Source organism: Ursus maritimus, unplaced genomic scaffold, assembly GCF_017311325.1.
Source record: "Ursus maritimus isolate PB19 unplaced genomic scaffold, ASM1731132v1 scaffold_22, whole genome shotgun sequence".
NCBI classification, from domain to species: domain Eukaryota; kingdom Metazoa; phylum Chordata; class Mammalia; order Carnivora; family Ursidae; genus Ursus; species Ursus maritimus.
Genome location: NW_024424675.1, coordinates 33,691,722 through 33,719,303, shown reverse-complemented (window position 1 = coordinate 33,719,303; position 27,582 = coordinate 33,691,722). Strand labels below are relative to the sequence as shown.

The following is a 27,582-nucleotide window of genomic DNA, read 5'->3' as shown; positions in this document are numbered from 1 at the left end:
CGCCTCTGACCGGGCTGCTTGGAGCAAAAGCGCCACGGACTGGAGTTGGAGAAGCCAAAGGCCTTGGGTCCTAGTTGGAGGAGGGCAGAGAGGCGCTAAGAACAAAGCACATGGCGACTCTAGCCCTCCCCCAGGCCCAGGTGCCTGGGAGACGCAGCTAGAGGCCGCTGCTGGGCAGCGAGGCCCGGCCTCGGGACGCGGAGAAGGCGGCTGAGTCCCCGAGGCCGGAGCTGCCAGCTGCCGGATAGGGACAGGAGAGGGAACATCAGGGGCAGCGCTGGAGCCTCCCCGGTGGGTCTGGCCCCTAAACCCAAATCGCTCCCCCTCCTCCCTCGCCTGTCCCAGGGACGCAACTCCGGGGAGGGGACGCCCTCCAGCTCCCCGGTTTCAGTCTTTGGCGAGGAGCCATGTGATAGGGGGAGCAGGCGACAAGCCGACGAGGAGCGCCGCCTGCTCCCCCAGCGAAGGCACGGGGGCGGGGCTTCCTGGGTCCCACCCCACCCCCGAGGAGCCCCTCCCCTGTCCCGGCTCCTGCTCGCCGGGAGCGGAGAAGAGGCCGCACGCTTCCCAGCAGCCGCTGGGAGGCGGATCCAGAAAAGCCGGACACTGCTCTCACCCCATCTCCGAAAAGAACTCGCGGGAAGGTCGGAAGCCAGGGGCGCGCGGGAAGGGCGAGGAGGCGAGAGCGGGGCGGGGATGCCGAGGGGCCAGGACCGCGACTCCCGCCTGGGCCGAAAGCACTTTTGCTCCCAAACTCGCGGACGTCCAGGAAAACCCAGCCTCCCGAGGCCACCGCCTCCCCCGGGCGCCCCCAGCGGGAGAGCTCGACAGCGGCGAGCAGAGAAGTCCGTTGCGCTTCTAGTCACAGAAATATGGGGACGTTAAAAATACACGCGATGTCTCCTGTACACTATGTATAGGCGCGGCCCCGCGCGGAGGGGCTGCGGATCCGGCCGAGCGCGGCCTCCCCACCGCGCGCCCTCGGGCCGCCGGGAGCCGAGCCCGCGACGGGGCGCCGAGGAGGACCGGGTGGGGCGGGGGAGGGGACGGGGCCGCGAGGCCCGCCGGGGCTCCTCTCGACCCCGCGCCTCCGCTCCCCGCGCCTCCCCGGCCTTATTGCAGCGTCTCCTCCCGCGGGGCAAGGCCGGGCCCGCGGAGCGACGCGCCAAAGGGGCGCTCGAGCTCCCGCCTCCGCGCGGGGCTGTCCTCTCCGAGTCAGCCCCGAGTGGCGTGGCCTCCGGGCTTCAGGCAGCGAGGGAAGGGGCCAGGGCGCGGGCACAGGGTCTGTATGTAAACGGTGACAGCGGCGGGGGGCGCGGCGAGGGCTCCGGGGCCGCCGGCCGGGCGCGCTCGGGCCCGGGTGGCAGGTCCTGGCTCTCAGGAGTAGATGGTGATGACCTCACGGCCGCCGCCGCGGACCAGCATCACCCGGTCCAGGTGCTCCGTGAGGACCTCGAGGAACTCCATGTCTGAGCGCGCGTCAAGGAGAAAGACTGTCCTCTTCATCTCCACCCCCTCCACCCCGATGGAATGGGGGTCGCGATCGGCGCCTGGGAACCCTGGGCCCGCGTCCGGGTCCGACGTAACTGAAGCAGAAACGGGCTAAGCTCTTCCATCCCAGGGCTAGGACCCCGGCCCCCTGACGTCGCCTCGATTCCCCAACCCCCGCTTTAGCTCCAGGATACAATTTTCGTCACCGTTGCGGTTGCGCGGAGGTCCAGGCATGTTGAGCAAAACCAGCTTGGCATCCCGGGATTTCTTCACGATGACCTCGTTCAGCCGCACGGCCGTGTGCATGCGCCGCACGTTGGACTGGTTCCTGAGCGGAGGGGGGGGGCGGGGTGAAAGGGGAGGCAGAGGGGAGGAAGGCGCGTGAGCTGGACCCAGTGCCCTCCCAGCCCCAGGCGCACTGGGCCGCTCCCAACCAACTCAACCCCAGGCCTCTCCAGACTGGGCTATTCACAGAGACCCCAAAGGCCAGGACCACGAACTGAGTGTTCACGATAAAGTGAGGAGAGCAGCGACCCTGGCCAACCCAGAAGAGAGAATAAAAAAATCCTGAAGCACTTACAAATTCTCCCACTCCCTTCAGGAAACACAAGAGAAGCAAAGAGAAGAACAAGAGAGGGGTCAGAAGGAAAGACTGAGGACATGGGCCACCATCCCCCACCCCCCAGTGCATACAGGTCCCGCTCCCCCCAGCCACACCCCCTTCATTTGTTCACTGCCTACACCTGGGAGCGCTGACCCTCAGCAATCAGCCCAGCCCCCTAGCTCTCAGATGGGGGAACCCAGGCAAGGTTTGGGCTGGGCTTTCCAACCAGGACCTCCTCTGCTGTTTGCTCTGCCATGAGGAGCAAAGACCCTGTAGGTTCACCCCCGACCCCAGGCCCCAGCCCCCAGGCCCCTACGGCTTCATGCTGAAGAAGTCCTTGATGCCCTCGGAGGAGACCGGACTGGGGCCCTTATTCTTCTCTGCCACCGACTTGTCCTTGGTCCAGGTGAGATGCACCTTCTCAGGGTCGGCCTCGCCCTCCCCCTCAGGCTCCTCCCCCGGGGATGGAGAGCTGCTGGGGCAGCTGGGCGCGCTCTGGTCGTGGATCAGCTGCACCTGAGGGACCAACGAAGGAGCAGCACGTGATCCCTTTAGAGACCGAAGATTCTGCCCGCACCGGCTGGGGCCAGACCACCCCAGCTGCACACCTCTTCCTCTGGCTTCTCCTCGCTGTCACCAGCTGTCTCTTCTGGGACGTTGAGGCGGAGCCTAGTGTTGGCTGGATTCTTCCTCCGGATTGAGCCACGAGACTCATCGGTGATACTCTGGATCTAGGGAGTGACACGGGTTAGGACCAGCTCTGCTCTCACTCGCCAGCCATGCCCTGCAAAGAGCGACAGCCGGAGCTGACGTCCGGCCACGGATGCGCACTTCGGGAAACCGTACCAGTTGTTAGAATATTGCAGGGCTTTCACACCAAACAGCTGCTGTCCCGCTGACCTGGCCACAGCAACTCATGTGCAGAGCCCCGGCCGCCCCACCCTCCAGCAACCAAAAGGTTAACACTTGCCCCCCCTCCCCCTCAGGGCTCTTAGCGCAGGGCCAATTCTGATTGGTCAGTGCCCTTGCCATTTCTTACATTTTTTTTACGATCACCCCCGGGACCACATCGTTGGAGTGTTCACCCTTCCCAGCTCCAAGAGGTACCCATCACCCATTCCCCTGAGGATCCATTAACCCCAACCTGAGAAATACATTATTCACACCCAGGAGACCCCCTCAACCACGGTCTGTCACCCTCATCTCCAGGATCTGCCACCTACTCCACAGGCACCCTGTCACCTGCCCCCAAGAGCTCTTCAGTCCCCAGTCCCAGAACACCATCGCTCATTTCCCCAAGGTCTCCACTCTCTGGGGTGGGGGCTTTCATCCCAACTCCTGGGGACTAGTGGTCCCACATTACTCATTGCGCCTGAGAACTCTTCAACGACACCCTAGGAGTGTGCCCCCAACTCCCACCGTTAGCTACGTCCCTAAATAGCCATCTGTTACCCACTCTGGCGGGGTCTATCACATGACCCCTTGTCCCCCCAACTCGCAGCCCACACCCCTGAGGAATCATCATCCATCCATACTTAGCTTCCACTGTTCTTTGTTGGGCCCCAGAAGTCACATACAGAGGGGGAAATCCGTCACCCAGGCCAAAGCCCTCGGCATCGTGGCCGGCCCACTGCAGTGGGCCCCTGCTGCGAGGAAGCCCGGTGCTGGGAGGTGGGCTCGAGGGGGAGAAGGGTGATGAGTAACACTCTAGGGTGAAGACGGCGCCAGTGGCCAGGAGTGCGAGCCCTGGGCCCTCCCAACTGTGCAGACCCAGAGCTGGGAGCCCAGCCAGGGCAACCTCACCTCCCGCTCTCGCTCATTCTTGGTTAAATGCATCTGTTTGAGGATCTGGGAACGCTGCTCCATCACCAAGGTCTTCTCGTAGGTGTAAGCCGAGATGTCGCTCTCGTGCTGTGGGCGGGCAGGGACGGGGGCAGAGTGACAGGGGCACGGGAGGAAAGCATGAGTTCAGGGGCAAGGCCAAGGGAAGGAAGGCAGACCCCCTTCCTTCTGCCAGCCCAGGGCTTCTCTAGCTAATGACCTAGTTTAACCAATAGCTGCGGGAGGCAAGGACGAAGCAGAGGGCGATGCTCCTTGAAGGCAATGCAGCTCATTCCCTGCTCAGCCCAACGCAGGACCAGGCGTATGAATGGGTGAATTAATGAATGAGTAGATTAATTAATTACCTGGGTGAATGGAGAAAGGGAAGACATTTTATAAAGGAACACAGTGATGAATGAATACAAATATGGATGAATGGGGCTGAGTGAATGAATACATTAATGAATACACAGACGGATGGGTGGATGGGTAGATAAACTGAGGGAAAGGATGGATGAGGGGCTCTGTGGGGGGCGTGGGCTCTGAACCCAGCCTGCCAGGGTTTGAACCCTGCCTCTGCCACTTAGGTGTACTGTTGGGCAAATTGCTTAACCTTTCTGTGCCTCGGCTTCCTAATCTGTAAAATGAAAATGCTGATAGTTTTATCTGTTTCATGGGTTGCCGTGAGAATTAATATCTATAAAGTGCATGAGACAGTGCCCCACATGTAACGACATGGCTATTCTTAGAAAGGAGAGAGGGAGGGAGGGAGAGACGGATGGATCGATGGGTAGACTGACTCTTGGGTGACTATGTGAGAGGCTAAGAGGTGGATCAGGTTGGGGAGGGGATCCACCATCATAAGCTCATGGAATTTGAGGGTTGCCCTCTTCGGTACTGGGGCCAAGAGGAAAGAGGGCCAGGTAGGACTCCAAAACCTAGGGCACTCACCATCTCCACCACCTCGACCTCCGCTGTGATACGTAAGTGGTACAGAAAGGTGGTCAGGTCCTTCTTCATCTGGATGCTATTGTCGTCCATCTGGGCCACCGTGAAGATACGCATCTTGCACTTCCGCCAGACCTGGAGGAGTGAAGGGGACCCAGAAAGGTCCAGCCCAGATGCAGTGAGGAGATCGAGAGCCAGCACCTAGAGAGGACCCTGTCCCTCGCCCTTCCCACCCACCTTCCCACGCCTACACGCAGACCCGAAATCCTCTATCTCAGTGGCCACTCCCCATAAAAACTCCCCTGCTTAGGGAAGGGTCCCCCAAGAAAGCATCCCTTGCCTGGGTTAAGCGTTGCTCTCTCTACAATGCAAGGACACCTGCAAGAGGGGACCCCATCAGTTCCCAACATCTCAGCCCCGCTTCCTGTGGAGGCTGGCCCCTGGCCAGAGCCCCTGAGCCACGCCCGCGCTCACCTTGTGGTGCCGGAGCAGGAAAGGCAACAGCATGAGCATGCCGCCGTCGTGAACGATCCACCAGACATCGATGCTGCCCTCGGAGAAGCGCTCAGGGTTCCCAGGGAACATGGAAACGTTCTTGGTGACCAGCAGGGCCAGGTGACCAGCTGTGGTTTCCCGGACCAGCTCTGGGAAGGCCAAGGAGAGGGCCAGATGGGAACACAGTGACCCTGGTCCCTTTCCCGCACCAAGCAGCAGCCACAGAGGCTCCTGGCACCCAGCGCCCCACCCCCGCTTTCCCCCACCCCGGCCTTGGACGGAGTCGTCAGAAAACCAGCATCCACGTAGGTCTCAACACTTCATTGTTGTTTGGATTTGGGAAAGCTTCTCAATCTCGCTGGGCCTCAGTTTCCCCACCTGTCAAGTGGCATTAACACCACCTGCCCTTCCTATTAGGAGCTCTTCTGTGCACGGCCTCATTTATCCTCCCAACTGCCTTCTAACTACGACCCATCTCTTAAGGACACAGAATAGCCTGGAGGCACCAGCGCAGCCTCTAGAGGTACCAGCTGTGCGACCTAGAGCAAACTCCTCGATCTCTCTGTGCCTCCGCGTCACACCAGTAAAGCGGAGATAACAGGGACTAGCCCTCACGGGACTGCTGAGAGAATGAGAGCCTCAGAGAAAGCCTCAACTGGTCTGGCACACAGAACACAGTCTCCAAATGTTAGTGTTTATATTATAACCAGGAATCTAGTGCTCAGAGAGGGTGAGTCACTTGTGAACCATCACACAGCCCGAGGCGAGATGTAGACCCGGGCCTCTCTGACTTCGCAGCTGCAGCTCTTTCCACGGCCCTCCACCGACTCCCTGCCAGCTCTGCAGGGCCCAAGACTATCTCCTTCACACCTGAGTCCCCAGCACCTGGCGCAGCGTCTGGCATGTGGCCAGCTCTGAATGCTGACACCTGCAGGTGCAGAATCCGCACCTGTCACGTCTGGGAAAGAGCACCCAGGCCTGAGAAGGAGAACCCACAGCCCCCGCTGCCCCCCGGCCTGCCCCGGTTACCAATGAAGTTCCTCCACGTCTGATGATCTTCCTTCTGCCGCCAGTTGCGGGGCCAGCCGACGAGTACAGTGTTGTGCTGCAGACCCCCGAGGCCCCCAGACTGAATCAGGTGCGACACGCCGTCACGCAGGTTGGAGGAAATCACTACCTGGCAGAAGCCCTTCACTTTCTCTGCCTCCATCAGGCGCCGGATGGACTGGGAAGGTGGAGGGGAGGGGATGGGCAGCATGTCAGACAATGATGAGCCTCAGGCCTCCCTGGCCTTGCACAGCCCCCTGTGGCCTCCCTTCCTCCTGTCTCTCCCCTCCATCATCACCATCTTCCTGAAGCTCAGCTCCGATCATGTCAGCCTCGGGCACTAGAACTGTGCATGGCTCCCCATCACCTGTGGCCTCCATTCCTTGTTGATCCCTCAAAGCTCTTCATGACCTTACCCCGCACTGGCCCCCACCCTGCCATCTCTCGCAGTCCCCCTGCAAGGCCTCCAGCACTGCCCGGACCCCTCCCCGCACTGTACATCCCACCCCGCCTGAAAGCACCCCCTACCCAGACCAGAAGGGAACTGGGTTTAAGACTTGCTTAAGGCCACCCAGCTAATGGATATCATTGTAGGGGTTCAACTCCAGGGCTCTGACTCCACCTCCCACACTCTGGACCCCTACCCTGATGTCAAACACAGAGGGCTTCAACTCCTAACTCTGCCACCTCCCAGCCGTGGGACCTTGGGCAAATCACCTAACCTCTGTGAGCCTCAGTTTTCCCATCTGTCAAATGGGGATCCTGACAGCTACCCCACATGGGAACAGGCAGAATTAGAAGACAGGATGCGGGTAAGGTGGAACGCAGCCTGACAGATTGTAAACACTCAACACATTCTCTTACTCTGGTATGAACTCTAGTGAAGCACCTATCAACGGCAGACGGGTTTGAGAGCCTTCTGGGAATGTTCCATCTTCCCACTAGCCTGGGAGCACCCTGACGGCTGGGATTTGGTCTCACACACCCCCCCATCTCCCCAAGCCTGGAACGCAGCACATTCTCAGCCCCTGCATGTTGAAGGAACCTGACCAGCAGAGGCCTCCAGCTCTGGGCCTTGACAGATTGGTGTGAACAGCCCAGCGAGGCAGAAACAGCAACTGTCACAAGCCATTAGGGGTACCCCTCCCCACCTCTCCTCGCCTCCCTCCGGCCCCCTTTCCTTTCTCCACAACTAGTCACAGCCCCAAGGGGAGAGAGGCCTGGATCAAAGACAGAACCCACTTCCTCTGCTAGCCGCCAGGTTCCAGACACCTGTTAGTGCCCCGTCCTGCACGAGCCACGCACCCCTGTCCACACTGGCTCTGGACTCTGAGAGCATGGACTGGTGGATGCAGACAGGAGCAGGTGACCCAGAGCCAGGGACCCAGGCTCAAACCCTGACTGTGCTTCCAGCCAGCTCTGTGACTGTCAGCAACCTGCCTTCCCTCTCTGGGCCTGTTTCCTCCTATGCTGAATGTGGGTACTCACGCTGCCAACTGCACGTGGTGTGGGGATCAGGAGAATCATGGATGTGAAAGTCTGGAGTAGGAGTCAAGCAGTCCTAATTTGAGTCTCTGTTTTCTGTCCTTAGACAAATGCCCTGACCCCCTCTAAGCCTCAGTTTCCTTATCCATCAAATGGGCCCTTTGGGCTCTGATGGTCTTTGGTTCTGAGAGCTGGATTCTAAGGAACTCACTCTCTGAGTCCTTAGATTCCTCTTCTAAGGAAGATGACAGAAGAGCCTGAACCCCCTTTGATCCCAAGGGTGGGAAGGAGGGAAAGTGTAAAGGGACAAGGGCTGTCTTCCTGAGTGCCCTGCCCTTCCCCATCCCCACTAGGGCCTCAGCTCACCTCCTCTGCCCGCTGGGCCTGGGGATGGTTGTCCAGAAAGGTGCCCTCCAGGACGGAGCCCACGATGGTCAGGCCCTTCCCTGCCTTGAGCTGGGAGGTCAGTGAGAGTAGCTGCGGGTGTACCACATTCTGGTCTTGGTCCACGCGCACCAGCACCAGCAGCTGTGGCCTGAAGAGGATGCAAGGTGGTCCATACAACGCCCACCCAACTTCCACCCGCCGTACACCACACACCCACACCCCATAAGCTGGTGAGGTTACTAGCCATCCGTCCTCTATACCCCCATTCCCACCCACCCATCCATCTATTTCCTTGAACGTCAACCCACCCAACCAGCTCCCTCACAGCCACCCCCCACCCCCCCACTCATCTCTCATCCACCTCATTTATCCATCCATCCATTCACCCACCCACCCATTTTATCCATCAGTCACCCACTCGTATCCACACCAACTTACCTATACATGGATTAGTCATCTAATTATGACATCCACCTGCCACCGTCCATTCACACATTCATCTGTTCAGCAATCACCCTCTGATACGTATATACACTTGGCCATCGACCCAACTATGTATCCATTCATTGCCTTTTGCATTTGGCCCCCCATCCAACCCACCACCCATCAGTTTGAGAGCATTCTTTAAGCACTTGGGGCTAGACCCTGTGCCAAGCATCTAAGAATTCACATATAACGCAAAGCTCTGGTCTCCGGAAGCCCCAGTTCAGTAGACATCAGCAAGGGTTGAGAGGCGGGAGGTAAAAATTCTGCTTTCAGTTCTGCCTTCCGTGACCTCTGAGACCCTCTCTGGCCCCTGACTTCCACATGAATAAAGAGGAGGGATTGTTCTGAATCTAGAGAATTCTAGGAGCCCCTATAACTCTCCAAATGAATGAAGCCACGTCTCCCAGAGCAAATGCTACACGATATTCCATTCATCTGTCTCTGTGTGTGCCTTCTCCATGGAACTGTTAGCTTACTAGGTCCCCGCAGACTGGAAGGGGGCCTGGCACATATCCTGCCTTCGCACATTTTTAAAACATAAGATGGAATGAACAGAGGGATGAAGAGAGGGAAGCTCAGCCTGGGCCGGGTGCTGCAGGTGGGAAAGGTCAAACTAGGCTGGGCTGAGAAGGGGAGGGGAAGGTCAGATCATTGTGGAAGGCACAGCACTCACCAAACAAAGAGGTGAGGAGGTCAGACCCTGTTCCTTTCCTGTCCTTCCCCTGGGCCGTCCCACGTGTGCCTGGCCACTTACCTCCAGTTCTTGGTATGTGGGGGCCCTTCCTCCAGGCGTAAGAGGGCGTAGCGTGCTGCGCTGAGGGACAGGCCTCGGATCCCGTCGCCCCACTCCTTCTCCGCCCTGGGGGCCAGAGGGGCAGAAAGTCAGGGGTGTCAGGAGGCCCTGTGCACACTGAAGTGGCCGCCCCGGGGCAGAGGACGTGCAGCCATTCTGCCGGCTCCTTTTCTCAGAGCTTCAGCCCCTCCCTCAGCTCCTGTCTTCTATTCCCCAGTCCCAGCCCTCCCCTACTCTTACCTTATCCCCATCCCCTCCCATCCCTTAGCCTCTCCCAGCCCTCCCCATTCCCTCCTCCCCATTCCGCCCCCCACCCCACGCTTACCCTCGGTACTCGATATACTTGTAGATGAGCCCGGCAATGAGCATGGCCACCAAGGCGTAATACCAGGAGCAGATAAACATGAGGGCCAGGCAGAGGCTCATGCCCAGGAAGGAGAGTGTCCTGGACAATGGGAGGAAGACCCAGCCTCTGAGCCCTGGCAGGACTGTCACTGGAGCTGGGGCTCAGACAGCAAGAGTGAGATGGAGCAGGGCCTGTGCAAGAACTGGGAGGTCTAGGGTTGCTCGGGTCTGGGGGAACTCACACCATCATCTCCATGCGCGGCACCATGGGGATATGGGACCCTCTGGATGAACGAGCAGCCACAGACAGGGCACCACCCCAAGCCCCACCCAACTCCCAAGTCAACACACTGCCTTGTCCCAGTGCCTTAGACCCTGCCTGACCACCCTGCCAGAGGGCTTCCAAGGCAGACGTCTCTGGAGAGAGTTGTAGGCAGGATCTCCGGTAAGAATGTGCCCCAGGAAGAAGGGACTGGTAGAGTAGGGGCACTAAGATGGGAGTCGGGCAGCCCGGGATCTCGTCCAGGTATGCCACAGTCTTTCTGGGTGATGTGGGGCCAGTCCCTTCCCCTCTTTGAGCCTGTTTCCTTTCTGTAGAGCCAGTATGGTCATTCCTGCCCCGTCTGCCCCAGGGGCAACCGTAAAGTAAAATGACCAGAAGAGCCCCAGGCTCCGCATTAGAAGCATCTTCTTACACTAAGCCCTGTAACACTCATGGGGGCCCCAGGAGGTCAGGGCAGTTGTCACCACCACTTCATAGCTGAGGAAATGGCTGTTCCTCCTCCAGACTGTAAGATGTTGAGTGTGATGCACAGGGAGGGAACACAGCCGAGACCGTAGACGACCAGGTTGTATTACTATCTGTGATTCAAAGGAGACCCTCTCCGGAACCTTTCTCATGCTAGTCGGGCTACAAAAGCTGGAGAAATGGGCTCCCAATTTAATCTGGGATCCTTAGACCTCGGGGATGGGCTAGGGTGAGGTGGGGGTTGGGGTGGAGACAAGAGGTGGTTCCATCAGGCAGGGAAGGGGACAGGGCACCCACCAGTGGTAATATCGAAAGCGTGGCCTCCAGTTGGGCGTCCTCAGCAGTGTCTGCACCGCACAGGCCAGGTTCACAAACATGTAGCACATCAGGAAGAACCTAGAACACAGAAAAGCCCCAGGAGAGACAGAGTTGCAAAGGGAGGCAGAAAGAGAAAGTGAAACATAAAGAAAGAAAGGAGGAAAGAGGATAAGAAATTGGGGAGGTGGTCAGATCACGTTCTGGTGCTTAGGAAGGGATTCAAAGGCCAAATCCCCTTACAACACACCCTGATGCACGTGGGCATGAATCTCCATATAACAAAAGACAGACTGTTAAACAACTGGGTGGGCTATCCAGGGTCACAACTGGAGGATCCAGGTAGAGAGACACCCCCTCCACCCCCAGAGCTGATGGGGAGGGCAAGAGGCCAGCACGCACATGGACAGGATGGGGGCAACCTCGTCGAGGGACGCGATGAGGATGCCGATCTCACAGATGCAGGCAGTCAGGAGCAAGGCCCATGTTGGCTCTCCATTTGCTTTGCCGTGGCCAAAGACCTGGGGACAGAGCCACCATCATAGAAGTCCCAGATCCTAGAGACTTCTCGTCTCTCTTTTCCAGTCTTGGGGACTAGTGCAATAGAGGCAGGATTCCCCTAACCAGTGAGGAAGTAGGGAGAGAATGCTGTATTCCTCACCCTTTAGGGGTACCCAAGGGGATGCCAGGCTTTGGCTGTGTGTCTCCCACTCTGGCATTGGTACCTCAGAGCAATGAAGTTCGAATGGTCCCTTAAGGGGAAAGGAAGCACCTGCAGGACAGATGGAGAAGAGCTACAGGGGCCAGCAAGGGGCCATGACTGTGTGCTCCATAAATCTTTTATTTTTTTAGCACCATGGACAGAGCCACACTTTTCTTGCCCTTTGGCTGTCTCCCTATCTGATCACTTGGCCAAAAGAGGGCCATTTGTTTCTCCCCTAAGAGCAGACAGCTCTGCCCAAAGAGATGGCACTGCCATGGGCCAAATCCCAAATAAGGCACATCCATTCTTCTTAGTGGTAGTGCAGAGCGGAAGGGCCCCAGGGGGCCTTGGCTCACTGGGTGGCCTCCCTGGGCAGTGGCTTGGCTGGCTGGTGTAGTGGATGGGCTGTTCTTCCCACACTCTGCCCCCCCACTGACCTGCAGGAAGGGCACTATGCCATCCCGGGAGATGGCCTGCAGCAGGCGTGGCGCCCCCGTGAGGCTCTGCAGCCCAGCCCCACAGGTGGAGAAGAAGGATCCGATGACAATGACCCAGGGGGACGGCCAGGCCAGTGTGCCCACCACCAGATTGCCATTCACAGCTTCGCCAAACCTGGAATGAAGGGACAGGAGATGCCGGGTGAGCAATGCTGCCTCGATTTCCAGGGCACATCTCCTACACCAACCTCAGGACCAGCTGTATGCCCACCGCAGGACTAGGCTCTAAGGGAGCAAAGGGGGAGACAAAGCTCCTAACGCCGTGGGCACTTTCCATCTGTGTGACCTTGGGCAACTCATTTAACCTCTCCTTGCCTCAGCTTCCTCAGCTGTAAAAAAGAACCATCATAAACCTATCTCATGTGATTGGTGACAAGGTAAAAGGAGATAACACAGGTAAAATGCTCAGCACCATGCCTGGAACAAGATGGTTAGAGTGATTATAGTAAATGGTCAATTGTGTAATAATTATACTAATCTGGCAAAATCTCTTAGCTTGTTAGAACCTGGGTCTCCATCTGAAAAATGGGGTTCTAACTTAATTTAAAAGTTTTTTTAAAAAGAAAATAAAGTACAATTAGAAACAGATTTGTAGATTTTTAAAAGAAGAAGAAGGAGGAGGAGGAGGAGGAGGAGGAGGAGGAGGAGGAGGAGGAGGAGAAGAAGAAGAAGAAGAAGAAGAAGAAGAAGAAGAAGAAGAAGAAGAAGAAGAAGAAGAAGAAGAAGAAGAAGAGGGAGAAGAGGAAGAGGAAGAAGAAGGAGAAGAAGGTTTGTTTTTCTCAAAAAAAAAATAGGGTTTGACCTCATTGTGTGGTCACGGTCGTGTGGTGTGAGAATCAAAGAAAAGCATTTTCTAACAACGGCACTATCTTAAATTGAAAGGTGCTGCCTCGGTCGGTGGAGAGAGCCCTGTGACTGGAATGTACAACCAGAGCTATGCTCGCATGGGCCATTGCTGAAGGACTACAAGAATCAGATGAAGGGTTTTACTGGTTGACCTGCTGAATCCCTTGCAATCCTGTGGGAGGTCTATGATTAAATGAAATAAGTGGAGATTAAGTTGCCCTCAAAAGTGAATACGTGTAATATACGCAAATGGTCCATTTGGCCAGGTCACTCCCCTGCTTAAAACCTGTCAAGGTTTCCCCGATTTTCTATAAAATAAAGCTCTAATATCCTGGTACCAAAAACCAGGCTTCCAGGACTAGCTCTGGCCTCATGACCCCATTCCCCACCTTACAGAAGCCAGGACAGCACCATGGAAACTGACTTCTGTAGCCAGACCTCCTACTTCACCCTGCTGGTGGAGCATGCCCACACCTCTCAAAAGTGTATACTCCAGAAGCTCTGAATTGCTTATAACTACAGGCACCCACGTGCACACGCGTGCGTGTACACACGCACACAGACACACACAGCTGTTTCTCTCCTCTACCTTTGCTCATGCTGTTCCCACCGCCTAGAATGCGCTTCCCACTCCTAGTCACATAAGGAATCTCTATGCAACATTTAAAGTGAGAAGGATAAATGGGGAAATGTGTATAAGGCACTTCCAGCATCACCCCCTCCTCCCCACGCCCCTGGGGACTGGATTGCAGTCTCCTGCGCACTACCAGAGCCCCTGTACTTTACTGTGTCCCACTCCTGCTGCTCTGCTTTCCAAGTCTGTTGTCGAATATGGTTACCAGCCCCCAAAGAGCTCCTTCAGCACAAAAAGCATGTGTTATTTATCTTTATCCCCCCCCCCCAGAGCTCTGGACAGACCAACACATAGACGTCAAGGAGATGTTAAATGGGTTAATAGATTTTAAAGGAAAAAAAAAGGAAAGTAGTATTATTCTAGAAGAGAGAGAGAGAGAGAGAGAGAGAGAGAGAGAGAGAGAGAGAGAGAGAGGGACACCATCCAAGCTTCTAGAGCAGGATAAAATATAACATAAGAGGGTGAGTTTGCAAGCAATCCCCTGTGACCTCCCTCCCACAATTCCCTCTTGCACAGGCTCCGCAATCCCTGCTGGGTCTGTTTTCCCAGAACTTGACCCCCTAGTACCCACCACCCAGAAGAGGATCAGCCCTGATTCCCTTACTCACTTGTCCCGCAGGACGACCCCCTCAATGCAGGCCCCGAACAGAACAACAGAACTGATATCTGTAGCAGAGGATGAAGGAGAATCCCCGGGGTGACATTCCCCTTTCTCCCACCCCCTCAGCCAGCCGAGCCAGCCAGCTGAGGCAGCAGCTTCAGCTGCCCTCCCTCCAGGCTTCCCAGCCCAATGTGGTCCCACCCCAGCAGTGCAGGATACAGACAGCAGAGGTGGTGGCAATGGCCAGGATGGTGCCAGTGGGAATTGACTTCTGGGCATCCCGTAGGTCCCCCGAGCGGTTAGAACCAGCCATGATCCCTGTGAATAGAGGAGGAGCTAGGACAGGGTCCACAAGAGACCAGACAGAACAAGAAGAAAGGACACCAGGCCCTGAGTCCGGGAGCCTGGGACCTAGTCCTGGCATAGCAACTGGTGTGAGAACTTGGGTATATGAATTGGCTCTTCCTGGACTTAATTCCCTCATCTGGCAATGAGAGCCAGATTGTTGGTTCCCGGCTAGGTGATGAGATTGTAGGACTAAGAAATTCCCCACATCATCATTGACTTTCTCTATCCATCACTCCCAGGCAGAGTCCTCCCTCTCTGAGTTCCCCTTCACCTGTGACTGAGGGGAAGTAGATGCCAACCAGCAGGGTGAAGTAGGAGGTCATATCACTGAAGACATAAGGATGGTCCATGTCGACAGGGGTGCTCTCCGCCAGGCCCACCGAGGGCATCCCACGCCTCTCCACAATCACCCCTTTGGTCAGGTAGGAGCTCCAGAGGTTCTCTGTGGAAGGAGACAGGGTACTCAGGAGGAAAACTGGAAGTCAGGGTGCTAGAGCTCTAGGGCCAAGAGGTGGGGTGCGCAAAAAAGAAGGGTCAAGGTCAACCACTTCTCACTCCTCTGGGGGCCTTGGCTCTATATTGTTTCCACCAACATTTCCTAAGCTCCAGCTTTGGGCCAAGCTATGTGCAGAGGGCCAGGCCATGGGCAGATCTAATCCTTGCCCTCAAATAGTCCTGTCTAGTGGGGTAAAAAAAAAAACATATAAAGACCTATCTCAGACTGATTCAATACATCCCAAACGGATCTCAGCACCCAGCCACCTCCAACCAGCTCCTTTTTTGTATCCCTTATCTCAACAAATGACACCACCATCAATTCAGACAGCTTCACGTTGCCCTCAACTGCTCCCCTCCCCATCTCCATTTCGAAACCATCTCCAACTTCTGCCCATTATTCCTTCTACATATTTCTCAAATATGCTCCTTCTCTCCTTTCCAGAATTCCCCCACTTCTGTACTACTGACATTTTGGGCCAAACAATTCTTTGTTATGGAGGGCTGTCCTACAGCACTGTAGAATGTTCAGCAAAAGCCTGGTTTCTACACATCAGAAGTCAGTAACAACCATCTAGTTGTGATAGCCAAAAATGTCTCCAGACATTGCTGCATGTCTCCGGGGGGACAAACCAGCCATGGGGGAGAACCACTGCTCCACTCCCACTGACATCACTCCATCACTCTAGGTTAGAAAACCACCATCCCTCACCTGGACTCAGCATCAGCCTCCTCCTGGACTCCCTGCCTCTGTTCTCTCTCCCTTTAACCTCATCCATATTCGCAGCCAGAGTGAACCTTTAGAAATGATGAGCTGACCATGTCCATCCCTTATCTGAAAACCCTTTGGTGGATCCTCATTGCCCTCAGGACATGGTTCAACTGCTTCAACATGGCTTCCAAGGCCTGCCACAATCTGGCTTATGCCAGCCTCTCTGACATCATTTCTTGCCCCTCTTTCCTTTGTACTTTATGCCCCAGTTATACCAAATTATTTGTGGCTGGAAGGACACAGTATGCTCTTCTCTGTCTGCATGCTTTTAGGCAAGCTGTTCTTCTGCCTTAATTCCTTTATTCCCCTAGTATAGCTCAAAATCTCTTATTTTTCTTTCAAAACCCTCCTCAGATGAGTCTAGGAAGTCTTGCCTTGCCACCTTATACACATGACCACTCACTCCCTTGTGAGGTCTCTGTTCATTGAATGCACATCTACTCATATCATAATTTATTTGCTAATACATCTGTGTCTGCCATTAGACTCCTTGAAGCCAAGGACTGTGACTTATTTATGTCATATTCTTGGCACTTAGCACAGTGCTGGACACTACGTAGATGCTTAGTGAATAGTTGTTAAACTGATGACTTTCTTTCCCACTAGGTGGTGAGATATTTGAAGGCTCCCTTTCACCTCTATTCCTCCATGATGCCAAGGACAGAATATGGCCGAGAGTAGGTGCTCAACTAAAACCGATTGAATTTAAGTGAATCCCAAGGAGAGTTCCTTAATCCTGACCGTTTAACCCACAATCCCCATAGTGTTCCCTGGACACCAGCCCTCTTCCCTCCCCCAGACCTTTGATGAGGCCACTGGCAGCGCCAGGGATGCCCTGGATCTCCGTGACATTGTTTCGGGTGAAGTACTCATCACAGGTGGCGTTGAGGAAACGGGAGGAACAGAAAAGGCCCCAGAGCCGTGTGGTCACCGTCTCATTTCCTTCCCAAGCCAGCTTGGCACAGACATCAAAGCCATGGCGAGACAGTGTGCGGTTCCCCAGGAGGCAGATCCTAGGGAGAAAAACAAGGGAGGAAGATGGGGGAGGGACATAACCTTGCCTTGGCTTCACAATAAAACCACCGGGGAGGCTCTAAAAAAACACAGATCCCGGGGCCCCGTATCCACAGATTCTGATTTAATTGGGATGGAGCCCAGAATCAGTGTTTTTTCAAAGCTCCGCCAAGTGATTTTAATATGCAGCCACCCCAAAGAAGCACCGTTTTTGTGCAATGCTATGTTTCAGCACCCTGGACAGCAGTCTCCGTGCGTCATCCTGGCAGTGAGCTGTAGGGGGATCTGTCCTTAAGAAAGAGGCAGAACCCACAGAGATCCGAGCCCCTAGACCCTCTCCTCTGTGACCTTTCCCATGATAGAGAAGGTGTCCAACACTAATACATTGTCCTATTCCAGGAATTTGTCCCGAGGAAATGCTTCCCTAACATAGAGAGTCATCCCTTCAGAAATCATTCCACTTGGTTCTTCCTAAGTCCACCCCATCCGCAAGCAGTTGACCCTCACAGGGAAAACTCTGCCCACCTCCAGAACACATTACTCCACCCTACAGAGATTTCCCCCAAACCAGGAGAGATTTTCCCTCCCAAAGGAGGTTGCTCTGAATCCACAATCACTCAGATTTTGAGAGATGAGGAGAGGGAGGTTGGCAGAGGCTGGCATCGCAGACCCTGAAACCGAGCCAGGGAGGAGAAGGACAATGTCTTAGGCTCAGAGCAACAGCACTTACGGGAAGTTGGGAGGGTCGAAGGCAGATTTGATGACCCCGGCATAGATGGCCAGGATGGAGAGGATGACACAACCCAGGAAGACAAGGGCAAACTTGTTGACATACTTGACTCCCACAAATACCACAGTGGCCATGCAAGTGAGCACACAGGTGCCATACACACGCATATTGTTCAACATGGCTGCTGCCTCCCCGCTGGCATCTTCTGCCTTAAAAATGGCCATAGCTGGGAAGAGGTAAGCCTGTGGAAAGGGGGCAAGGAGGTCAGGTGAGTGACACAGCAAGAACCAGCTAAGAATCACCCCCCGGAATATAACCCAAAGTGCAGGAAGCTCTTTGGAGTAAAAACATCCTCATCACATCATATTTACAGCAGCATAAGACTGGAAATGACATCCACTGATGGGAGGAAATGGGATCATCTGTATTCTTTTTGCACATGTGTATTTTCTAAAATTTCCATACCAAATATTAATACGTTTATATTCTTAGAAAAGTTATTTTCGCTTGTAAATGATATTTACAAAGGGAGTTTCTAGTTATTTAGGGAGACCTATAGAGTTCTATTTTACAAAGACAGAATACAATATCACACAGTAAAATAAACCCAAAAAAATAGAAGGAAATACACCAAAATGTTAATGGTGATTTTCCTTGGGCAATTATTATTTCTCTTTTTACATTCTTTGATATTTTTCCAATTTTATGCAATGGGCAGAATTGCTTTTATAATAATTTTTAAATTATTTAATCTGCTTAAGTCATGGAAGTCTATTATTATCCTCCCAAAATTTGGCTCCTTGGGTCTTTTATGTGCCATCCATCCTCCCTGTCCCCATACTCGTCTGTTCTGCCCCCAAACCAGAAGCTGCATTTTTTAATTCCAGTTCTCCAAGACAGTCTGGTAGAGTGGACAAGCACTGGCTTTGGGGTCAGAAAGGCACAGGTTCATATCCCCTCCACATGTTCCTTAAAATCCCTGAGCTCTGCTTTCCTCATCTGCAAAACAGGGACATTATTTAACTCATGGAATAGTTGTAAGGATAAACTAAAATGATAAATTTCAGGCCATGGGGCCTGGATAAGTTAGGGGCTTGGGAAATGTCAGCCCCACTTTCTATATACCAGGGAACCCTCCTCAGCTCCCACCTCTTCCTGGAGGGGCAGGAAGAGCCAAGACCCACATCAGCAGCCTCTCCTTCAAATACTGCCCAAATCTGACTTCGTCTCATCAGTCACTACTCCTAATAGGTCTCTTCACTCAGGCCCCTCATATCCTTCTTCTCTTTTGCAACCCATTGGTCATCAGCCCCGGACAATGAACATCCACAGAGAAATCAGCACAGTTCCAGGCACGTGGAAGGCAATCACGAGATGCAGCTATTGTGTAACATTAGTTTTGTTATTTCTACCACGATTTTACTCTTATCAACCCACCTCTGGCACTTGGTAGCTAAGTGACCTTGAGCAAGTCATGTCACCTCTCTGAGCTTCTCATTTGTAAAATGGGCATAATAATACTTAATCCTTGTGAGGATTCAAGATAATGACTGTAAAGCAATTGGAACTCTGCTGAGAGCACAGTGGGTGCCCGATGAACGACAGCTGTTCACGTTACGTAATTACTGTATCTTGTCTCCCCAACTAGACTGTGGATTCTTTAAAGACAGAACCACATCTGACTTCCTTTTGGCCTAAGTGGCTTGGACCTCTCCCTAGGAGGTCTCCAAGGAGCAATGGTTAACTGACTGACAGTCTGGAACCCCACACCTCCTCCTTGGCCCCTCTCACCAACAGGATTTCGATGGTGCCCAGGATGTACATGGCCCCAGCAAAGGTAGTGCCCAAGTAGAAGCAGAGGCCCACGGCGCCCCCAAACTCTGGGCCCAGAGACCTGGAAATCATGTAGTAGGAGCCGCCAGCTGCAGAAAGAACCTGGTGTCAGCAAGAAGTTCAAGGAGGGCTGGGCTGCCGTTGGGGGCGAGGGTGCTCAGGGACAGAGTTGAGAAAGGCGTTGTTCTGGGCCTCACACCTTACAGGCTGCAGCCCTAGGACTGGTGCTTCCACCAGCCACTCTGAGTGGATTTTGCTGTACTAATTACCATGTTGCTAATTATCCTTCTAAGGAGGTCATGGCTCAGAAAAATAGGATGACAGAGAGGAGGGTCTCAGGCAAAGGGAGATCTTGCATTGCCCTGTTCAACTCCATAAACTGCTTCCCTCCCTTCCCCTAAATACCACTGCCCCCACCTACGCCACCAACATCACAGCCCAGCCCCTAGCTTTGCAGTATTGCCTCTCTTGGTCCTGACAGCCCAGAAAGCCTACAGCCCTGCCCCTCCTTCCAACTATCCAGGCCCCCCTCCCAACCATCCAGGCCCCTTTCCCCTCCAAGAAGCCCCATCACATACCAGGAACAACACCATTGGTTGCAATTGCACTCATAGAGATGGCCGTGAGCATTGTCTGTGAGGAGAGAGATCATCAGAGTGGCAGCTAGGGTGGGGGCCGCAGTGCCCTGGGTAAAGGCCAAACCTTATACCCCATAAACACCTGCCAAACCCACAAGTCCTTGCTGAGCTTCTCCCTGGTCCTGTTCCAACTTCTACTCCTGCCAAGTCCTTCTTGTCAAGAAAACCTCTTATTCACCACACACATGGAAGAATCACAAGCTACTTGTGCTCATCAGAGAGCTCTGGAAATCCCAGCTTGACCTCTGACCAGCTGTGTGACCGGGACAAGTCACTTCACTTCTCTAAGCCTCAGTGTATTTACCTATAAAATAGGTGCACTGTATTCCTGCCTAAATCATAAGTGAATCCGATCCTGAGCAGATATGTGACAAACGCAGACCAAGGGACATTATACAAAAGAACTGACCCATACTCTTCCGAAGTGTCAGTGTCATGAAGGACAAAAGAGGAGGAGCTGTTCCAGATTAATGGAGGCTGAAACAAGCTCATAAATGAATATGAATGTGATCTTGAATTTTCTTCAGTTACCGAGGATGGGATTGGGACAATTGGCAAAATCTGAGTAAGGCCTGCAGCTAAAGCATGATTAAGGTGTCACTACTAAGACATCATTAATGACTCAATGTTAGTTTCCTGATTTTGGTCATTGTACTGTGGTTATGTAAGGGAATGTCCTCGTTTTTAGTAAACACACGCTGAAGGATTTAGGATAAAGAGGCATCACGTCTGCAACTTGCTCTCCAATTCAGGGGAAAAAGGTACTTACAGACAGGATGGAATAAATACGATAATATGTTAACATTTGTTCTATTCTTGCAAATTTTCTATATGTCAAAATTATGTCAAAATAAAAGTTAAAAAGAAATAAAATAGGCGTACTAGCGTCAGTCCTGGCTACCACACACGCGGAGCTGGCTCTAGGGTCATGTGTGAGGAAGTGGAAACCTGACAAGAAGTAGGTATTTCGTGAATATTTGATTTTTTTAGGCAGGATGGAAAGGATTCTGTTACAAAGCTGTTGTAACACGCTCCCCTTTTTTGTGAGCCTGAGCCGACCAAAATGTTAATGACTGCGGTTTTTGAGGTGGATTTGATTTCCTTCGGTACGCCCATCTTTTTCGTCAATGAATCTGCATTACTTGTGTAATTATACACACACTCACACACACACACATACACACACACACACAGATCCAGGTGAAACCTGGTTAGTGGCCATCGGGGACCAGCCTATGAGGTGCAGGAAGGACCAGTCAGACCTAATTTACTCTCAAAGATCATACGCAGTGGTTCCTATAAAAAGCTCAGGTCTCATGCTTCCCCTCCTCCCTCCCCCCACCCCAGGTCCCTGCTCTGCCCCAGCGGTCAGGGGGTGGGGAGGAGGAAGGCGTCACTCACGCAGGAGCAGCAGATGAAGACCATGCAGAAGGCCTCCATAATGCCTGCGATGCCCACCACCCATGTGAGCCGCAGGAAGAGGATAACACCGAAGATGTTCTGTAGACACGGGAGGTACACGCCCATGAAGGTGCCCATGCGAGGGGCCTGCCAAGGAGGCCAGCGTCAGTCCCTGCAGCCCCTAATCACTTCGAAGCCCCAGACCCACTCCTTCTCCCCATTCCCCACCCCCCACTCTCCTCCTTTCTCCACCCCCATCCCTTCATCCCTCTCCCCTCCTCCTTCCATCTCTATCCCTCATCTCCCAACCCTCCCTCACCCTCAGCCCCTAACTCCTAGCCCTCTCCCTCCATCATCCATCCCTTCAACGGACACTCTTTGGTCTCCCCATCCTTTGTCCCCTCCACCCCTCTCCGTCCCTCATCCTTTTTTTGCCCCAAGGCCCTCACCTGCACTGGCTTCTTTTTTCCACCCTCATTGTTTTCTGCCTCTTCATGCTCCCTACTTCCTTGGGGCAGGTTGGTGTAGTTGGCCAGGCCACTGAGCAGGGAGGACACCATGGGGCTGGTGTCCATCTCCTCCTGTGGAGGGGGGGTGACAGTGGTAAGACCCAAGGGCCTAGGGAAGGGATAGGCGAGCTACGTGGTAGGAGGCTGGGAGAGATGGGGGCAAGGAAGTCAAATCACTGCGGCTGGGATGACATGGGGAAGGAGGAGGAACAGGCACGGAAAACAGGGAAAAGGGATGGCGGGATAAGGAGAGGGAGTAGCAGGGGTGACGGGAAGGAGAAGCAGGTGGACCTGAGAAGGACATGGAGAGGAGGACACCTCCTGAGGAAGGGAGGGATGGCAGATAAATGGGGAAATGAACGGGGGCAGGCACACCCCAGCAACCCACCTCGAACAGGGCCATGTTCTTGCCATCGTACTCCCTTCCCTTCTCTGTGTCAGTGCTGTTGATGAAGGGGCTGCTCTCCTTGGGGTTGCCATCACCTGGGAAGGCAGAGGAGTCAGGGGTCTGGTACCAGCTGGTTGTCATCCCCCTGCCTGCGCATCCAGCTGTGTGGCCACTTGAACTCTCCGAACCTCCGTTTGCACATTGGAAAGAAACAGAGCTAACAATGTCCCGCTGCAGTGTTTTGTTGACAGCACGTATAAAGAGCCCAGTGCACTCCCTGGCACATAAAGTTTTTAATTAACATGTGAGTACTTCCTTGCTCTTGGGGGTCCTTCTTCATTCACCAGGGCACCCTAGACTCCCCAGGTTCCCCTCCTTGACCGTACCTGGGACCATGCTGGTGTTGTGGGGAGGAAGCATGCTCTGTCCCAGAGGCAACGATAGAAAACACTACAGCCAGAGGCTCAAAGGTTACTCCACCTCCTGGAGAAGTGACCCATTTGGCATCTCCTATGCTCCTCATGCATCTTCTGTCAACAAATATTCACTGGATCTCTCCCATGTGCCAGTACGGCCATGGGGAGGAGGCGGGGGAGTCAACACAGACCAAGACACCATCCCTGCCCTCAGGGAACCCACAGGCAGGAGATATAAACCAGTATCCAGGAATTTCCAACACAGAGTGGTAAATTCTGTGATAAAAGATGAACAAGGGACTGTGGGAATACAGGAGAGGCATTCAGCCCAGCCTGGGAGGTCACGGAAGGCTTCCCAGAGGAAGTGACGAGTAGGCTGAGAACTGAAGGATGAGTAAGAGCTAGACTGGGAGGGAGGCGGGAGGATGTTCCAGGCAGAGAGAACAGCATGTTCGCTGGCCCAGAGCGGAGAGTGAACAGAGTGGGTCAGAGATGCTGAAAGAAGTTTGATCTGGCTTGAGTCTGAGGAAGAGGCATGGACAGAGGGGCTGAAAGGTGGAGACTGACCTATGAAAAGATGAGCCTCAGAAGGTGTGGGCTGGGTCCTTAAATGACTAGCAGACCATGTTAAAGATTTTGGCCTTCATCCAGAGGACAATGGGAAGTCATCGAAGAGTTTGACGCAAAGAAGTGCCGTGAACAGAGTCATGTTTTAGAGCAATCAGTCTGGCCTTTAGATGAAGAATACAGATGCTAGTTTGAGCCTTTCAGCAATCCAGGCAAGGGCTGATGATGACCCAGACCAGAGCAACACAGGGCAATGGGCAGACTCAATAATTAATGGCACATATTTCTATGCCAGATGTTTGGGGACGTGGGAAGAGGGAATCTAGGATAATGCCTGGGGTTCCTAGCATAGGTTAACGGGTGGGTGATGGTGCTATCTAATAAATGGGGAAGAGAAGAGACCAGGGGTGGGGAAGATGCTGAATTTGATCGACGGTAAGGCAGAATAGGACACTCAAGCAAATATGTCCAGAAGCCACTTGGATATAGAGTCTGGGGTCCAGGAAAGAGGCTGGGCAGAGAAAAGATGAGAGTAACCCATGAGAATATGTGGAGGAAGTGTGTGAAAGTGTGCATCTGGATGAGATCACCCAAGAAGAAAGGCTCTTGGGCATCTAGGAGAAGTCCTTTCATAGGGGACCCCCACAGGCACTTTACCTTGGCTTTGGCCAGCACCCTTTCTCAGTTCCAGGGCTGAATCCCGGTAGCAGATATCTCTTTGGACCCTGGGGAAACTCCCCAATAAACAAATCCCAAATGAAGTTGAGGCCCTATGTATTCTGAATTTCCTGTCCCCTCATCTCCTGTCATATCTCTTTTCACCTCCATCTTCCCAAATCCTCCCCCATCCTTCTCCTCCCTACTTCCTGGAATCCTCCCTTAGTCACCCAGCCAGGGTCCATCCCTAGAGCACGACCTGTTATAAATCCAATCTCATCCTGACTCAAAGTTGTGGAAGGGGGAGGTGATGCCTCACCGGCTCAAGGGACACCCACCACCTTCTTCTGCCACCACCTCCACCTCATCCATCAAGCCAGGAACTCCTGAGCCCCAAACAGGGGGGCACCATCACCTCTTCCTTCTCACATATGAGTTCCTGGAAATGACAGACCTGTCCCCCCAGTGAGAACCTAGCACATAGGGAAAAAGCAAAAAAAGTCTTTGGAGGTAAATGCACCCAGCCTCCCTTCCTGACCCCCAGGGTCTCAGAAGAGCTGTCTGGGGCCAGAGAACAGAAGAAATAAAGGAGACATGGGTTCCTCCTCCTTTAAAATGGTGACAAGATGCTTCATATTCTCACCACACTACGGTGGGAACAAGAGGGTTTGAGGGGGATGAGAACAAATTTCTTGATGGTTAAGGAAAAGGGCTGGGGTCAAGATTTAGACTCCAGTCCCAGCTTCATTGGCTGTGTCGACAGGTTTGTCGGGCAAGTCACTTAAACTCTTTAAGCCTCAGTTTCCTCCTTTGCAAAGGGATAATAATTGTGCTTAGCTCACAGGGCTGTCCTGGGGATTAAGGGAAATAATGCCAATTGGGTGTGCCGGGCACATAAGCGGAACTATTGCTGCTATTACAAGTACAAATATTATTCATGTACGTGGTGCCCCACTCAGCCCGGGCTCCCCATCCCATACCCCTCCCCAAGTCCCAAGATTTAAGGGCCCTGTCCCCTGTGGGTCTGGGTCCCTCTCCTGGCGGCTTCCGCTCGGGGCCAGAACCACCGGACACAAGAACCCCTCCCCTCTGTCTTTCCCGCCCCCTCCCAAGCCCCACCTCCTTCCTGGGGTCCTGCGGCGCGTGCGGGGAGGCAAAGGGGGCGTCCTGGCCCGAGATCCGGCTACTAGGCAGCCCCGCGCCAGTCTCCATGGCGACCGCGCGGGCAGAGAGCGCAGCGCCGAGCCGAGGCGGCCACGCGCCCGCAGCCGCTTATGTAACGCGACGCGCAGCGCGGAGCCAGGCTCCGGGCCGGATCCCAGCTAGGAGCGGAGGGCTGGGGAGAGGGCGGCCCATAGGCTGGTCCTGGGTCCCGCCCTTCCACCCGCCATCTGGACGGGACCCCAGGCCGGGGGCTTCGTCTGCCGCGGGCTGATTTCGTCCCCTCCTGGGAACAGCCGGCGCACTGGTTGCGGGGAGAGGGGCGAGCTTCAGGAGTTCTCAGAAGAGCAGGGGGAACTCGCCCTGAATCCCCAGAGCCAGGACGCAGGCTGATGGGTAGCGGCGAGCGGCGCGCGCGCGAGAGGCAGGGCCAGACTGAGGCTGAGCCCTCTCCGCCTGGCCCCCGCCCCCGCCCCCGCCCCCTGGGAGCTCTCAGCCCGAATCGGCTTTCAATTAAGCTGCGGCGGCCAGAGCTCCCGGGGAGGAAACAGGCGAGCAGCGCGGGCTAAGGAGCCTCCCCCGGGGGCCTGGGACCAGGCCCGGGGGAATCCCCAAGCCAGATTGGGGTAGTGGGGGAGGGCGTCAGACCCCAAAAGGATAGGGGTCTTTTTTAGTCCAAAGGGTTCTTCTTTAGTCCAGAGGAGCTATTACCACCTCCCTGAGGTCAGTACCCAGGTCCTCACCTACATCCCCAAGAACCTAAGATCAGAGATGGCAGAGGCTCTTGATCTGGTAGTCTCTCTTCCCTCAAGCCCAGCAGGTTCTTAGGGCCCCCTACGACCATCTTTGGGCATCGCTGGGAGTCTGCCTCTCTCTGGGACCCCGAACATCTGACCCAGGTCCTAGCCACTCTAGTTCCAGGTCCTGGACCCTACACAGAGAGAGAAGGTCTCCAGATGGGCCCTCTACACTCAGAGTCTAGAAATTAATGGGGAGTGGGTAGAACCGAAGTGAGTTCCTAGTTTGACTCCTGTTCCACACACATAGATGCCTCTTTCCTAGGCCTCCTGAGATCCCATGGAAAACCCAAGGCCCAGAAAGGCACAAACCTCAGGGTAGAGAAAGCAGGAGCTGGGGGATCGGACCATACCCAGTGTCTGGGGAGAGCAGAGATTATCTCTCAGGCTGAGCCCCTGTCCTCAGAGTGGAGGCATCTGAAGAGGATCCCAGATGGCAATGACCCCTACACACACACACACACACACACACACACACACACACACACACAACTCGTTCCCGGGCACCGCGTCCGGATGCCTGGATCTGCTGCAGACTCGACTTTGCCAAACGCTCTTCCCCCGTAGCCTAAGCCTGCTGGGGAGGGGGGAGGCTGCTGGATGAGGCAGCCCCAGGGTCACTGGGGAGATGGGCGCGCTAGCTGGCCAGCCGGTGCTTCCGACCCCTGTATACCACTCAACCTCGGGGAGGAAAAAGGGGTCTCAGACAAAGAATTGGGGACTCTGGTGTCCACAGCCTTCCCAAGCGGCCACTTGGCTCTGACTTGGATCCAGGATCCGGAAGACTTCAAGTCTAGGCTCCCAGTCCCTGGAAGACCCCTATCTTTCAGTTCTTGGGGCTCTTTGGCCATCCTCCGGGGAGGTCTGCAAGAGTCTCAGATCAGAGGGTCAAGCAGTGCCCAAGGGAGCGTTTGAAGGCGCGGAGCGCAGACAGCGGGAGCGGGAGGCGCGCTAGTGCGCAAGGGACGCAGCGCCGCTGGAGGGTGGGGGGTGGGGGCGGCTGACAGCCGTGATGGATGGCTGAGACCGCTGGGGGGCGGCGGGGGGCCTGGGAGCCCAAGGGGGTGGCTGGCCCGGAAGACCTCGGAGCAGGGAAACCGTGGAGGAGGGCTGCGGAAAGCAAGAGCAGCGAAAGGACTTGCTTCAAGCCCCTGGGCTCCTAGCGAGTCTCCGCACCCACCGCAGCGCGTCCGCAGTGTCCGCGCCGCGGCGCCGGGGATTCAGCCGCTGGGACCCCATTCCTGAGGCCTCACTAGGGAAGCTAGCAGAGCTGACTAGAAAGGCTCCCCCTTGCCCCGCCCTGGAAACCTCACTGTCATGCCAGGGTACCGAAAGGAAGGGTAAAGAGGGAAGAAAGGAGGGTGATCTTGCTTCCCGTCCTGAATAGGAACCCATGGGTACGCGAGAGGGAGAGGGAGATTCCGCAAAGTAGAGTCGAAAATCTCCGGAGGAGGTACGCTTCAGTCTGAGGTCGGACCTCGGGCAGCTTTGGGGGAGGGGGCACAGACTGCACCAAGTGTCCCCTTAAGGAGACACCGCAGCCCGGACGGGGGCTGTCATATGGATCCAACCCCCCATGGGCACCTTCCCCCCACCTTTCAGCTGGAAGT

At 54.7% G+C, this 27,582-nt stretch overlaps 1 protein-coding gene across 4 annotated transcripts in view; it reads right to left on the bottom strand.

Moving 5' to 3' along the window:
- Positions 1-1,377: 1,377 nt before the first annotated feature.
- SLC12A5 (solute carrier family 12 member 5) overlaps positions 1,378-27,582 on the bottom strand; it is a 37,740-nt gene continuing 11,535 nt past the window's right edge. For 3 of the 4 annotated variants that reach the window (XM_040638406.1, XM_040638409.1, XM_040638407.1), the window contains exons 2-26: positions 22,375-22,469; positions 21,927-22,058; positions 21,478-21,624; positions 20,017-20,071; positions 19,397-19,527; positions 17,606-17,847; positions 16,663-16,874; positions 14,866-15,036; positions 14,466-14,564; positions 14,254-14,311; positions 12,106-12,280; positions 11,368-11,486; positions 10,948-11,046; positions 9,883-10,002; positions 9,519-9,623; positions 8,258-8,426; positions 6,389-6,584; positions 5,339-5,508; positions 4,868-4,999; positions 3,899-4,006; positions 2,704-2,826; positions 2,412-2,611; positions 2,072-2,086; positions 1,686-1,819; positions 1,378-1,469 (exon numbers count right to left, since the gene is read on the bottom strand). In XM_040638406.1, the coding sequence (XP_040494340.1) occupies positions 1,378-1,469; positions 1,686-1,819; positions 2,072-2,086; positions 2,412-2,611; positions 2,704-2,826; positions 3,899-4,006; positions 4,868-4,999; positions 5,339-5,508; positions 6,389-6,584; positions 8,258-8,426; positions 9,519-9,623; positions 9,883-10,002; positions 10,948-11,046; positions 11,368-11,486; positions 12,106-12,280; positions 14,254-14,311; positions 14,466-14,564; positions 14,866-15,036; positions 16,663-16,874; positions 17,606-17,847; positions 19,397-19,527; positions 20,017-20,071; positions 21,478-21,624; positions 21,927-22,058; positions 22,375-22,469 (3,299 nt within the window). Of the gene's footprint in view, positions 1,470-1,685; positions 1,820-2,071; positions 2,087-2,411; positions 2,612-2,703; positions 2,827-3,898; positions 4,007-4,867; positions 5,000-5,338; positions 5,509-6,388; positions 6,585-8,257; positions 8,427-9,518; positions 9,624-9,882; positions 10,003-10,947; positions 11,047-11,367; positions 11,487-12,105; positions 12,281-14,253; positions 14,312-14,465; positions 14,565-14,865; positions 15,037-16,662; positions 16,875-17,605; positions 17,848-19,396; positions 19,528-20,016; positions 20,072-21,477; positions 21,625-21,926; positions 22,059-22,374; positions 22,611-27,582 lie in introns of those variants that run through there. The other variant, XM_040638408.1, reaches the window with a different exon arrangement.